General features: G+C 37.1%; 1 protein-coding gene across 1 annotated transcript; it reads right to left on the bottom strand.

The window, feature by feature from the left end:
- Positions 1-13,532: 13,532 nt before the first annotated feature.
- On the bottom strand, positions 13,533-14,834 carry LOC129778350 (cation-dependent mannose-6-phosphate receptor-like). Its single transcript, XM_055785215.1, has 5 exons — positions 14,468-14,834; positions 14,294-14,409; positions 14,152-14,239; positions 13,888-14,094; positions 13,533-13,819 (listed from the first exon to the last, which is right to left on the bottom strand). The coding sequence occupies exons 1-5, from the start codon at positions 14,726-14,728 to the stop codon at positions 13,745-13,747; spliced, it is 747 nt and encodes a 248-aa protein (XP_055641190.1). The 5' UTR covers positions 14,729-14,834; the 3' UTR covers positions 13,533-13,744.
- Between the last annotated feature and the right edge of the window lie 369 nt (positions 14,835-15,203).

Raw genomic sequence — 15,203 nt, 5'->3', positions numbered from 1 at the left:
CCCCGGATGACGGTACCGTGTTCTTTGTAGCACCGGGTGAGATTGGATCAAATCGAAAGAAATTGCAGTTAGTGATATCTAGACAAGTATTGCAAATATTTTTGAAAGCTGTGAACCGTTTAGGAGGAGATATATTTTCACTACTTCCAGTGCATAATACTTTACTGTAATACAAATAGTTATTGTTTAGTAATTTATCAAAATTTGATGTATTTACACATCAAGCTTAGACCCATTCTCATCCCCATCGACGGTACTTTAGCGAATTTATCTAATCCGGCGAACAAAACAGTAGAAAATTAGTAACTTCGATTTTCAACTTTTGTTTCATTGATTTAACGTTTTATAATACCTGCAACAAATATTCAGAACCCATGTGACCTACCGTCAGAACTTTCTAATTTTGTAAAGTGACGAAGGTTTCACCGTGATAATTTTATGTCTTTTTCGTACCAGAAGGGAGCACACATATACCAGGTGAGAGACGAACCAACCTACGGCTTAAAGTCTCTATAATAAAGAGCAAAAAAATGTACCAGGTGTTATTTGTATACTTCTATGCGAGCCCTAGTTAATGAATTAAAGTTTCACATACTATAGTGGAACCAATGTGATAGAAGACACGATAAGTCACCAAATAAAACTTAATTATTGTATACTGATCAGTGTCAAATTCACGCCCAAATCCTTCAACGTTGGGACACCATTTTTGACATCATCGGTCACATAATCGCGCTCGACGGGTTTGGTGTGCAAGTCTCCCAACGGGAACGAGATGCAAACGAATTCTGTAAATCTCACCTTCATCATGAAAGTAGGATCGTCCCGTAAACGCCAATAGCTCTACCAGCTTTCATTCTTGCACATCACCTGGTGGAACCAATCGATCATTTCCGACAACTTGTACCGGCGTAGACCAACAGTCTGATAGATTTGGTCTGGCTGTCCGGGCAACATTCGAACAGTATTGCTGTTTGTCGGTGCGCTTGGACCACAATGGCATGTCGCGGAACGATCTTCCTGGTACATACCTAATGGGCGGAATATGACCGCCTCGAGGAACTCACAAACCGCAAGTTCACATATTTACTCTTGTGAGTACCTCCGAGGAGAAAATTTTTGTCGATTAGATTTGTGACATAAGTTGAATTTTGTCACTGTTCACTTTAATCGATTTACGTGTTGGCTACTCATGCATTTGCAGATTTTCAGCTGATTTTCTTCAACATTTCATTGACATGCAACAAAGCAAGCTGTTCACTGCTAATTCTCTTTCTCTTTGTGTGTTAACAAAACATGCTCTCTGTTTATTTACACCGCGCTTTTGGACACGAATTTTTTAAGCGCTTTTATTAATAGTGAGAAAACGAACACATGCACACACGCAGACGCGCACACTTCGCGCAGTGATAAAATGAACAAACTGTTGTGTGCTGTATGCTGGGGGGACTTGGACGCTTTCTGGGACTTGGTGTTATTGCCGACGGGGCAGTGTTATACACACTGCGTACTGCGGGTGCTGGCTCGTTCTCACACAAAAAAACACATCGCAGCTGCTCACTCTCTCACTCTGTTTGTGTTTACGTCAAGAATACGACCATTTACGACCGTTTACGACTGTTCACGACGACCGCGCTTTATTTTTTAGCGATTTTATTTATAGTGAGATAGAAGAAGATATAGGAGTGCGTTTTATCACATTCAAATCCATTTCCGCTTCCGAACAAAGATAAATTTCGTTATAAATTTGGTTTCATTTGCTTGATTAATTCCCGAGTAAAACAGAAATTTTTGTTTCATTTGTATGGTAGTATTCTTAGAATCCGCGGATCATCCGCTCGCGAATAATCGGGGTGCAATTTTGGACTCGGGTGCAATTTTGGACTCGGGTGCAATTTCAGTTTGAAAATCATTTTTTTATACTTCAAATATGACTTATTTCACGAAAAAATGTTACCTTTCAAGGTTAAGGTGAAATTTAAGTGGCTTTTATATGTACTGTAGGGTCAAAATCGTCATTCAAAAAACAAAAAATATATGTACAAAAATACACAGTGAAAAAAAAATACAGTGAAAATAAATCAGAGACTATATATAATAGAGTCCGCGCTGTATAGAGATGGGCTGAACAATATCGACAAGTCCCAGGAAGTTCCTAGAAATCCTATTATATCATCTCTCTGTATCTCATAAAAAACATGCATTAATTCTTAGTTTCGAGCATGCAGTTATGGTATGTTCTGATTCTCACACCAATGAAACCACAATCGATTAATACATTTTTATGTTATTTTGTAGCTCTGTATACTTTCATGAATTATATTCAGTTGCATACTTTCAATTAATAACAAGGAAAAAGTCTAATTTCGTGATTTGTGTTAGAGTATCAAAAATTACTCTGCTTTTAAGAGGCTGAATTAGAAGTGAAGTGAATAAAGACGGAGAAAACATGCTTTCTGGAGCTTTTGACGTAGGATTACGTCTTTCGGGAACATATTGGGGTACAAATTGAAAATCGGAAATCGAGCACATCGTGAAAATTGTCCGATTTCAAACGCTTATTGCTCAGTCATTTCATGATGGATTGATGAAATTTTTGCGTCAATCGATTTTGGCACTCCATAACAATTTTTTATATTGAAGAAAATAATATATGTCATGAAACTAACTATCAAAGAATTGAAAAATCTCAACCCCTATCCTAACGGATATACCCACTTCTGAATGGTCCAAATTGACGACACATGCGGCGGGTCCCTAACAGAGACATCAAAACCAAGCTGCCTGGGGGAAATCGACATTGCAAATGCATGAAAGTAGGGAGAGTTTTTGTTCCTACCGAAATGTATTCCCTAACAGAGACATCAAAACCAAGCTGCCTGGGGTAAATCGACATTGCAAATACATGAAAGTAGGGGGAACATTTGTTCCTACCGAGATGTGTTCCTTAACAGAGACATGAAAACCAAGGTGCTCAGGGGAAATCAGCATCGTAAATATATGCAAGTCGGGGGCATTTTTATATTGCAAGTAAGGTGAGTGATACGGGTAATTCTAGCAAATAAAATTTAAACTTGGAACTTTAATGTTGGTTGCTTCGTGAAATTTCATATCAATGACCGATCGTGTATTGTGAGAAATTTAGCACAAGTGTAAGTGTAAAGTTGTATATGGCATCAGTTGTGCTAAAATGACTTGATATATGAAACAATTAATTTCAATTTTCATAAATAAAAACCAAGGTGTGTTCCCGCTCGAGAACGGGTCGTTTGGTTTATGCTGTCTGTTTTGTTGTGTTCATTTTCACCCAAGGAAAGTTTATACGGCGAGAAAAATTGGAAAAGAAGAAATATTGGAAAAAGTGTTTTCCCATATGCTCTAAAAATATTATTAGGTGCTCTTAGTCCAATTAAAATTCGCATTGCTTTGAATATATACTCAGAAAATAAAAGTTATATAAGAAAATTACCTTTTCCATTTCAAATAAGTTTTCTCTATATTAAAGTAACATGTTTTACTGATGAGAAAAATTGATAATTGTGTTTGGTATTTTTCTTTATTTCATTGATACATAACAAAGGAGGCATTTCGTCTAGGATCATAGAAGGCGGTTTTCATCATATCTCATTCCACTCCCGTGTGTTTTATCTGATACGCACCATCCAATGACTGTTTACCATCTTTCTGTCATCTTCACTCGGTAGACACTGTTGGAGTGAACAAACAATACCCTACAACCAAACAAAACGGCCCTTTTCAGGGCCACCAAATCACTATCAAAGAGTTTAACGATGTAATTCTTCAAAAATATCCTAAATCAACAGATAGCCTAACGGAATCCTACGTCAACTATGCGGTCGTGTCTCGGACACAACCCTCCTGTGATTTTTCATTAAATTATACTCTCTTCTTCAAATAAATGCCAATGAAGCCAGAAAAACACCCAATAGCAACATTACAGAGAAGTTCAACTTTCGATCTGTGACACCGTGCGCGAGTAACGAGTTTTTATTTTGCACGCGAGTACGGGAGAGTTAATTTATACTGGGTGCCTGGTCACTGGAATATAGAAGGTAATGAAAAAGCCGATCTCTTAGCAAGATTGAGACCTTCAACTAAATTCGTCGAGCCTGAACCATCTCGTTCACGCAAAAAAATAGAATAGCTCCTCATAAAAAAATAATTTCGCTCCGTGGATGGTAACACATTCCCCACTTCAGGACGATTATATTCGGCTACTCGTTCAGTCTGATCGGATGGTTTTTAGTGTCAAGATGTACAATTGGCAAGAACGTGTATTTTTAGTGAAATCGTATTACTCGAGCAACCGAAACCTTAATAAAACTTTGTCCTCTTATGGTAAGAATTTCAACATTTCTCGTCATCAGTTACTTCCTCTGAGGGTACGCGAAGGACCGTTGCTATGTTAATAAACACAAAATTTGGAGGAACTTAAAGAAGAAATAACTCGGATTTTCAACAGTTGTGCATAAAGAATTTTGTTCACCGTTTAAAACGCATTATCGAAAAAAGGGGTGGTCACATCGAAAATTTCCTAAAATAAGCTTTATTTTCGTTGTTTAAAAATAAAAATCGGTTCACTTTTTTAGAAGTTATTAAATTTAAAAGGCTTCAGGGAGGCCAACCGCCGTGTTTTGGTTGCCGATTACTCATTTATTTAATTGTATCATAACTACTGGTGTTTTTCCCGATGAATGGTAAAAATCTAAAATAATTCCGATAACAAAAAAAAGGCAAACATAAATAACATCCAAAATTTGCGCCCTATAAGTAGATATACTTTGTGCGTTGTCCAAGGTATTTGAACGAATTATTAAAAAGCAAATTTTGTCATCATATAAAACGAAATAACCTGCTAAGTTCGATGCAATCTAGATATCGTCCCTATCATAGCACAAAAACCGCAATGCTGAAGGTGTTCGATGATATAGGACTTATTCCGGATAAGGGTCGATCTGTGGTCCTATTACTTCTAGATTTTTCAAAAGCTTTTGACACGATTTCCCACGAAATTTTGTGTGAAAAGCTGTCGCAAAACTTTGATTTCTCGAGCCATGCAACGACATTGGTGCGATCGTATCTAATACGACGAAGTCAGACCGTTTTTAATAACGGTGTTTATTCAAGATTTCTTCCAATATCCTCTGGGGTACCTCAAGATACACTTCGACTGTCTGGATAAAACAGCAACGGCTATTTCAAGAAAAATAAAGGGGGACAGAATACATGAATGGTCGTACAGAAATAAACTTCTGCTGAATGCTAATAAAATCAATGCATTATTCATGAACAAACCAATGCTGCAGTTGCATAGCTCAGTAATTCAATATGTTGAAAATGGTTTGAGTCATGGTATAGTTATTCAATCTAATTTTAGTTCATTTTAAATAAATATATTTTCAAACAATGTGGAAAAGTATATGGTAGCCTTCGTACATTGTATACTACCACATCTTTCCTCAGCACTGACACTAGAAAGGACTAATCAAAAATCCCATAATTTACCGAGCTAGAGCAATTTCAGTGATGCGGAATCTAACCTGCTACGGCCATAACAATGAACTTCAAACGCGTTTTTCTCGAAACAATTCAAACTAGCGTACACGATATCTCAAGTTCTATTGAACCGATTCATGTCGGATTTATATGAATACAACTAGCGGCCCAATTCTATGTTTTAATAAGTTTACCGCAAAGTCATTGGAATTGCTTTGCTGTTGCACTCAAACAGACTCTCGCAACTTTTTCTCTTTTCTTTTATTCAATGTTTCTTTTTAGTCCAAATGTCTCTATGTCTCAAACTTCTACTCTTTCTCTGCGATCAATTGTTGATCTTTCAATGTTGACAATTTCAACTCTCTACTCTTGATTTCCTACTATCTACTCTATACTTTGTTCTCTCTTCTCTCTACTCTCTGCTCTTTATTTTGAACTCTACTCTTCATTCTCTGCTTTCTACTCTCTACTCTCTGCTCTCCATTTTCTCTCCACTCTCTCTTCTCTCTCTACCCCCTCTACACTCTCTACTCTCTCTACTCTCTCTACTCTCTCTACTCTCTCTACTCTCTCTACTCTCTCTACTCTCTCTACTCTCTACTTCCTCTACTATCTACTCTCTCTACTCTCTACTTTCTCTAGTCTTTGTACTCTCTACTCTCTACTCTCTCTACTCTCTACTCTCTACTCCGTCTACTCTCTACTCTCTCTATTCTCCCTACTCTCTACTCTCTACTCTCTCTACTCTCTTTACTCTCTACTCTCTCTACTCTCTCTACTCTCTATTCTCTCTACTCTCTACTCTCTACTCTATAATCTCTCTACTCTCTGCTCTCTCTACTTTCTACTCTCCCTGCTCTCTATTCTATCTGCTCTCTACTCTCTCTATTCTCTCTGTTCTCTACTCACTCTACTCTCTCTACTATCTACTTTCTCTATTCTCTACTCTCTCTACTCTCTACTCGCTACTGTAAAAAAAACGCACACACAAACACATACACGCACATGTACGCACAAACGAACACATGCACACACGCAGACGCGCACATTTTCACACACACACAAAAAACGCATCGCAACTGCTGACTGCTCACTCTCTCACACTGTTTTTGTTTACATCAACCAACCAACTAACCAAAAAACACACTCCCGCACACACACACACGCACATGCCCATGCAAACGAACACATGCAGACGCGCACACTCTCTCACACAAAAAACAGCGCAGCTGCTCACTGCTCACTCTTTCACTCTGTTTGTGTTTACGTCAAGAATGCGACCATTTACGACCGTTTACGACTGTTCACGACGACCGCGCTTTATTTTTTAGCGATTTTATTTATAGTAAGATTTCATTCTCTTTTCCACTACTCTCGCATGTAAAAATGCAAAAATGACGTATCGTAGTAATAACAAAACAAACAACCCCCGCTCCACAAACCGTAATCCCCTTCTTATTGAAGTGATGATGTTGCTTCACCTGTTCTACATTGATATAAGCGCCTTGCCACCAACTAACCAAAACGCACATACACACGTACACGCACACACACACACGCACACACAAACACATACACGCACAAACGAACACATGCACACACGCAGACGCGCACACTTCGCGCAGTGATAAAATGAACAAACTGTTGTGTGCTGTATGCTGGGGGGACGGGGCAGTGTTATACACACTGCGTACTGCGGGTGCTGGCTCGTTCTCACACAAAAAACACATCGCAGCTGCTCGCTCTCTCACTCTGTTTGTGTTTACGTCAAGAATACGACCATTTACGACCGTTTACGACTGTTCACGACGACCGCGCTTTATTTTTTTGCGATTTTATTTATAGTAAGATCTGTATGCATCTCTCTATCGCATGAACCTCTAAAAATATATTTTTTTCTTTAATTTAAATTTTACAAAAAATGGGGAAAGGTAAGAAAAAACGTTTCAAACAGCATTTTGTTTTTCAAACGACCACCATTTTGCCATAAAAGATGTTTTTGTCTTTTCTGAGGTTCATGCGATAGCGGCATCTTTACTGATTCAGAACCTGTTCGATTTTTTTGTTTCAGATAGCCAGAAGGGCTGGAATCGAGTACGCCATGGCACAACTTTTCGTTGAACCCCTTCACTTCATCAGCTTGTAACTATTCTAGCTATGAATATTTTTGCTTCGTTTAATTTTTGTTTTATTGTTAAAAGATAGATGTGCAAATAATGGTATAATGGATCGAAAAAATGCTCTTTGATTTATTTTTACGGAGCTCGAGAAAACGTCCGAAATTCGCATCTCTACACTAGAATGAAGGAATGTGTGAGTAAAGAGGGGGATGTATGTGTGCACCTACGCTTGAATGCAGAATAAAGAGAGAAAAAGAATGCATACCACTGCAGTTTAATCAGGGGTTAGACATCAATTGAATATAGGCTACCCAAAATCAAAATCAATATGGCATCATTTGTTTACCAACATATCATTTGCGAGGATTGAAATCGTTGAAATCACGGAGATAGTAAAAATAAAGAAAAATGCGCTGCTTCATTTCTAACTGCATGAGCGATTTTCATATTTCGGTTTCACATGGAGGTGTTCACATTTAACATGGAATTTAAAGTTAGCCACTATTCGACTATACAACCGTACCGAGTTGTAAACAACAGTAATTGACAGAACCAAAATGCAATATTGGGTACACTGGCAACAGAAAAGAGAAGTGGAACATGAGAGAAAAAAGTGGCAACGATTTGTGGCAAGAAAATGTAAACAGTGAAAAAGTTGACAGATGGTTTACGCTCTAAAAATTGAACATAATGTTAAGATGTCTCTAAAACGATGGGAGACGTCATATATAATGTGGGAGGTTCATATATAATGTTTTTAATGTTATCATCATCATGATGAACACGGCGAATGGGATAGAAATTACGAACTGAAAATTGAATAAAATATTAGGCTGTCAAAAAAGTCCTGCGGTATTTAAGCGAGGTGTCGTTGTAAGCGCGTAGTTCTAGTTGTATTCATTGTATCGAGTCATACTATAGCTTGTTGGAAAGGTATTTTTGCGCGCTATAATATAGTCCTTGACAGTGTTTTGTTTGGTTAAGTCGTTCGTGAGTTATAGTGTCGCAAATATGGAGCAAAATAAAGAGAAAATCCGACATATTTTACAGTACTACTATGACAAAGGCAAAAATGCATCTCAAGCTGCCAATAAACTTTGTGCAGTTTATGGACCCGATACAGTTTCCATTTCCACCGCACAACGATGGTTTCAACGTTTTCGTTCTGGTGTAGAAGTCGTCGAAGATGCACCACGCTCCGGAAGGCCTGTCGTCGAAAATTGCGACAAAATCGCTGAAATAGCCGAGAAAGGCAGGCATAGTAGCAGCCGTAGCAGGGAGGCGATCTGGCGTAGTGGTAACATCCATGCCTCTCACGCTGAAGGTCACGAGTTCAATTCTCACTCCCGACATTCTTCCAAAAATGGAAGTAAAAGTGACGAACCAGCCAAATGAGTTGAAAGTCACTATAATACAGATATAAAAAAAAAAAAAAGCAGCCGTAGCATCGGCCAAGAGCTGGGGATAAGTCATCAAACCGTTATTAACCATTTGAAGAAGCTTGGATTCACAAAGAAGCTCGATGTATGGGTGCCACACACGTTGACGCAAAAAAACATCTTTGACCGTATCGACGCATGTTCAACAAAATCGACCCGTTTCTGAAGCGGATGGTGACTGGCGATGAAAAGTGGGTCACTTACGACAACGTGAAGTGCAAACGGTCGTGGTCGAACCCGCTGAAGTGGCTCAGACGGTGGCCAAGCCCTCATTAACGGCCAGGAAGGTTCTGATGTGTGTTTGGTGGGATTGTCAAGGAATAATCTATTATGAGCTGCTTCCCTATGGCCAAACGCAATCGCAACAAAATCGACCCGTTTCTGAAGCGGATGGTGACTGGCGATGAAAAGTGGGTCACTTACGACAACGTGAAGTGCAAACGGTCGTGGTCGAACCCGCTGAAGTGGCTCAGACGGTGGCCAAGCCCTCATTAACGGCCAGGAAGGTTCTGATGTGTGTTTGGTGGGATTGTCAAGGAATAATCTATTATGAGCTGCTTCCCTATGGCCAAACGCTCAATTCGGACCTGTACTGCCAACAACTGGACCGCTTGAAGGTAGCACTCATGAAGAAGAGGCCATCTTTGATAAACAGAGGCCGCATTGTCTTCCATCAGGACAACACCAGGCCACACACTTCTTTGTTGACGTGCCAGAAGCTCCGGGAGCTCGGATGGGAGGTTCTTTTGCATCCGCCGTATAGTGCGGACCTTGCACCAAGTGACTACCACCTGTTTTTGTCCATGGCGAACGAGCTAGGTAGTCAGAAGTTAGCCACAAAAGAGGCCTGTGAAAATTGGCTATCCGAGTTTTTTGCCAATAAGGAAGCGAGCTTCTATAACAGGGGTATTATGAAGTTGGCATCTCGTTGGGAACAAGTCATCGAACAAAACGGCGCATATTTGACTTAAAACAGATGATTGTAACTATTTTTATGAACAAATGAAAATTCAAAAAAAATACCGCAGGACTTTTCTGACAGCCTAACATATATGTAGACGCCGAAAGTGCTGTGGGCAAATATTATGATGCATTTTTATCGGTTTATGTATAATGTTGTTATAATTCGCATAACCAAAATAAACCCATATGTATTGTAATCATAACTTGCTGTGCTATTCATAACAACATTTATGGTCGTATTTCACCAATGATGACAAATGTGTAATTTACGAATGAAGCTTCGCCATAGAAAATGAACATTGAATAAAAAAAATTAAAATGTGGTAAGAACATCAGTTGAAATATTTTAAAGCATTTTCATCGAAATAAATTGAATGATACAATAATTATACGACTAGGTAATGTATGCACGCTTAAAAAACAACATAAAAATATGATTTCTGAATAATTTTTTTTTTCGAGCACACACCGTAAAAAGCCATTTTTTAAATACCCTCTGTTGGTATTGTATCTAGAATTTACAAGGTAATAAAACGTTAACCTCAATTATTTTCTAGTAATTAACTTTTTAGTTGCCGAGGAAATTAACACCAAACTTTTTTTTAGTGTTATATATATTCCATGCGAAGCCGATATAGTGGTTCTCAGATCTTCGTGTAAATTGGTAGTTTTGTTTCTTATCGCAAAATATTAGATCCCATTCTATTTTAAATCTAGTTTTTCCCCTTTTTTCCAAAAATTATTTTTTTTTTAAATTCAAATCTTTTGAGCTACTAAACCGATTTAGATCGACAAATTGGTCAAATTGGCCGCTAGTCTTTTTTGAACAAATACTACACTTGCAAAAACAAAATTTTGTTTTCTTAATTATTGATCGTATTTGTTCTTTATAGTTTTCATTGTCCAAGGGCGCTATACTTTTTCATATTTTTTCTCGAAAGCTGATGATATGATAAATGATAAATGGATACAATCAATAAATACGCAAAGAAAATTAAATTTCATGCAAGTTTGGTATTTTTCCAAAAAAAGACTAGCTAATCAACTTCAATTAGATGTGTCGATTATCTGAACCGGCTTAGTGGTTCAAAAGTTATGAGTTATTTCCCAAAAATGAAAAGTGAAAAAAATCGAATCGAATCGAATCGAAAATAATACGGGTTCAATGCTTTTCCATAACGAAAACAAGCTTCCAATTTTCACGAAAATCTGAAAACCACGATATCAGTTCGGCATGGAATGGCTGAAGTAATACTACGATAGTTCACAAATTTCAAAGCTCGCGTTTTTCTTGTTGTTTTTCATGTCTTTGAATGCGGCTATAATAATAATTGGCATTACTGCATTTGGATTGATGCTAGAAAATATAAGTATCATTAACTTCCTTGAATAGTGGATGTGATATAATCCACTTCATATTTCTATATATAAGTTAAGGACTTCAGGTTCAATGAAACAATGATAGAATTTGAGCTCTAGACCAGAACTAGTTTATTTCACATTGTTTCCCATTTTATACACGGCTAGAAACTTTACTTATCTTCCCTTTTCAGCATAGGCGGATTACCTGTATCTCCTTTATTTACCCTGGTTCCTAGCATTGTCCTTGTTCAATGCGTACCCACGTGGAAACCATGCTCTATGTTGCTTCTATGGTTGTATACCTGGCGGGGGGTCTGAATATAGGGATCTTAACTTATATTTATATATATTTTTAAACGAAAACGTTTGTCAAACAAACTGCAAAACTAAAAACTTTCGCAATACTGTGTCTTAATTTTTCGAGTGTAACATTCAAAGAACCTTCAATAAAAAATGGCATTGGAACAACATAATAAAACTGACATACAATTATGACGGGTGACTGCTTTTTGATTGAAATTAAAAAGCACTCCAACTAAAAAAGAGCCATTAAGCGAATGTGTACTGTAAAATTGTAAAAAAAATATATAAAAAATATACAATCGAAGACTCTTTTTGTCGTTTGAGTTTGGTTTTTTAAGTTACTACTAGGCATATTTGCGGATTAATAGAAAGATATGATATGTTGATCCTTGAAATAAGTTTGAAAGTTAAGAATTGGAAAAAAATATAAAATTCATGTTGATGGAGACGACTTTTGTGTACAGCACATGCCACTGGGGCCTTTTGCTGATTAAGTAAGTAAGATTTCTTCCAAAACGTCATAACTTTTCAACCATTGAGTCGATTTCAAAAATCGACATATCAAATAAAATCTCATTCTTCTATGAATCAAATTCAATCGGTCATTCAAACAAACTCAGAAAACAAAAACAGAAAAACTTTAATTATAAAGCTTAGACTTAGAATTTTCCACAATTCGCTCTTTCACACCAGATTTCTATCTTGTCGCAATTTTAAACCTCTCAAATTGAATTGTCAAAATGATAGGTCAAAAAACGAAAAACAGGAAAAATTAACAAATAACGGGGGGTAAATAATAAAGCAAAGGATGATAAGAAAATTTAATAACCATTTCAAAAAAATATTGAAAAAAACATTCCTTTTTTTATTTCTCTTTCAAATTTTGATAAAATTACACTGAATAGTTGAAAAAGGGCAATATTAATACTTGAATAAACTTATGTAATTAGAAACATGTTTATATAAACCTTCCCATCTTAGCATTTTTCATTAAAGACCTTGCGTCAAGACAGCTAGAAATCCATACACTCTCAAATCAAGTGTGCCTGAAAAAATTATATTCTTCACGTAAACAAGCGATGAAAATGTGGACACTTTTTAGTCAGTGAATTGTATGGAGTTCCACTGCTGTGCTGGCAATATGAGGGATTTGACGTTTTAGTCATACCCCTGGTTTTAATGTCATTTGACAGTCAAAGTAGCCGGAAGTAAAGAATGGTTGCGATCACGAATGGTAGAATAAAAATAGCATATATTCACCGCTTTTCTGTGTTCGACAGAAATAGAGAACATATAAACGTTTATATTTCATTGCCATTGTTCAAACTGGAATTCATTGCTAAATGAGTTACCTCTTGTAAATTCACAAACAGTATTTAAGAGGAAATGTATAGAGCACTTTGGTCGGTAAACTCATGAATTTCTTCAAAGCAACAGTTAATAATTTAATAATCAGTTATGCACCACTTATATGTAAATCAGTGTTACAATTAGAGAGACAAAAGTTTCAAGTTACTAATTAAATTTGAATAAAATAAAATAAAAAATATCTTGTAAGCGTCCTTGCAGATCAGATTCAGGTCAGATTCGTTTAATACTACAACAGACTCCACTCCGTCATCTGCTAGTTGTCTTAGGCTGCAGTTTTGTGTAAGACAACTGTCAATGTCGCTAGAAGTTGTAAAATTCGTTCAATTATTAGTTATTAGTTATTAATAAAATTATTAATTTATTATTTATTATTAGTATTCTTAGAAATAATTCTAACATTTACTGGAAGGCAATAATAATCCCACAGGAGTATTGGAACAATAAAAAACGAACAGTGTTGAGAACATCGAGGTTTATTGAGTTACACTAACAGTATTCGCTTTAGTCGTCAACCTAGATGGGCAGCATTTCATCTACTGATAAATTGCGATAGTTGCTCTATCACTAGGTATTGTATTCGCCGTTCCCTTACTTTGGTACAATTTTGTCACTACGATTTCATGAAAAGAATCGAAGCAATAAAAACAATCGAGTTGTGATTTGATGTTCTCATATGGCATCGTAGGAGTCAGGATCTGGAGACCGTTCAACACGGCATCCATTTCGCACGAAGCTTGCGCCATCCTAGAAAGAAAGAAGAAACAAAAACATATATAACCTAACTATATAGCCATAATACAACACATTCTCACCCTCACTAATCCTGGAAGGTCCTTCCAAAAGTCTAAATTGGGTACCACCTCAATTCCTCGGGCGCCGAGATACATGAAACGAACGATCGATCCGATTGTGAAATAAGTGAAAATGCCTACGAAAAATAATATCAAAAGCACTTTCCCAGTACTCCCAGGAACGGTGTAACTGCAGGCATGCGAGGAGAAGAGCATCATCCTAAAATTCTGTAACGATATATTCGTAACATTCAATGTGCTATACAGGAATGCCAAAAATCTCACCGTTTGATTTTCAAGTTTATTTTGCTGATTGACAAAAATGTATGATTTGTCATGATTCATGCAAAACAGCTGGAAGGAAAACAATACCCTGAAATCGAAAATTTTAGTAATACGATCATTATATCCACACTTTGGGACTCACGTTTCATTCGATCTCATGATAAGATACTGCTCACCATCTTGGGACGAGAGAAAGCTGCTATTTGTGGCGTTTGCGAGTCTGGTGTAAGTGCTAGTTTTATTTTCATAACGACACAACTGAAAAATAAAATCGTTTACTTCTTCCACCGCAAAAGCACCGGAAACAAATACTTACGGCATATCCGTCACCATCGCTACATCCTTTCAGTTCAGGAAGACGAGTGTTTGAACACGGATGGAAGTAGTAAGTGTCGTTGGTAAATGGATCTATCGTTTGCAGTGGTCCATTCTTGTTCACCATCTCGTTCAGATCGATGATCCGGCCATCGTCATACTCACATCGGCACCTGCCTGTTTCGCGACACTTTTCAGACTGGACAAAATTTCCACTAGCTACCAAAAACGTAACAAAGGCCACCAACAAAGCGTTAGTCATATTTGTACATTGCGTTTTAAGAAAACTCTAAATAAAAACGTAGTGCCTTGTTTTCGAAATCAGTCTTTTTGTTATTATTTTGATTGATTGAATAAGCTATAATAATAATAAGCTGTCAATTATGATTGTGGTACTCATGCAGGGATGCCAAATAACTCACGGGACGGAAGAAGCATCACCACGATTAACACATGTTTTGTTTTCAGAAAACAGATTGTAACAAAATGCCACGGTTTCGATCTGAAATAATACAATGTAACGTCAGGATGAACTCGTCGTGAAGGAACGTAACATCAGATATATTTTCATGGAAATCATATCACCGCATCCAAACACACAATCAATGGCAATGTTGACGTTTTATGTATAGCGCACTTCATGATTTTATTTATTTTTACACAATTTACATAATTTCTATACTAAAGTTCAATCTCTTCGCGTATTTTTCAATGTCTTCAATTCTTCAATTCGAGTT

This window comes from Toxorhynchites rutilus, chromosome 3, assembly GCF_029784135.1.
Source record: "Toxorhynchites rutilus septentrionalis strain SRP chromosome 3, ASM2978413v1, whole genome shotgun sequence".
In the NCBI taxonomy this organism is placed as follows: Eukaryota; Metazoa; Arthropoda; class Insecta; order Diptera; family Culicidae; genus Toxorhynchites; species Toxorhynchites rutilus.
This window is presented reverse-complemented; position numbering and strand designations above follow the sequence as displayed.

Excerpts from the sequence above, each read along its gene's own strand:
- LOC129778350 (XM_055785215.1), bottom strand. The coding sequence starts at position 14,728 with ATGACTAACGCTTTGTTGGTGGCCTTTGTTACGTTTTTGGTAGCTAGT. Across the intron at positions 14,240-14,293 it reads ATCATGAGATCGAATGAAAC|GGTATTGTTTTCCTTCCAGC; the intron begins GTGAGTCCCAAA and ends TTTCGATTTCAG. Across the intron at positions 13,820-13,887 it reads ACCTTCCAGGATTAGTGAGG|GATGGCGCAAGCTTCGTGCG; the intron begins GTGAGAATGTGT and ends CTTTCTTTCTAG.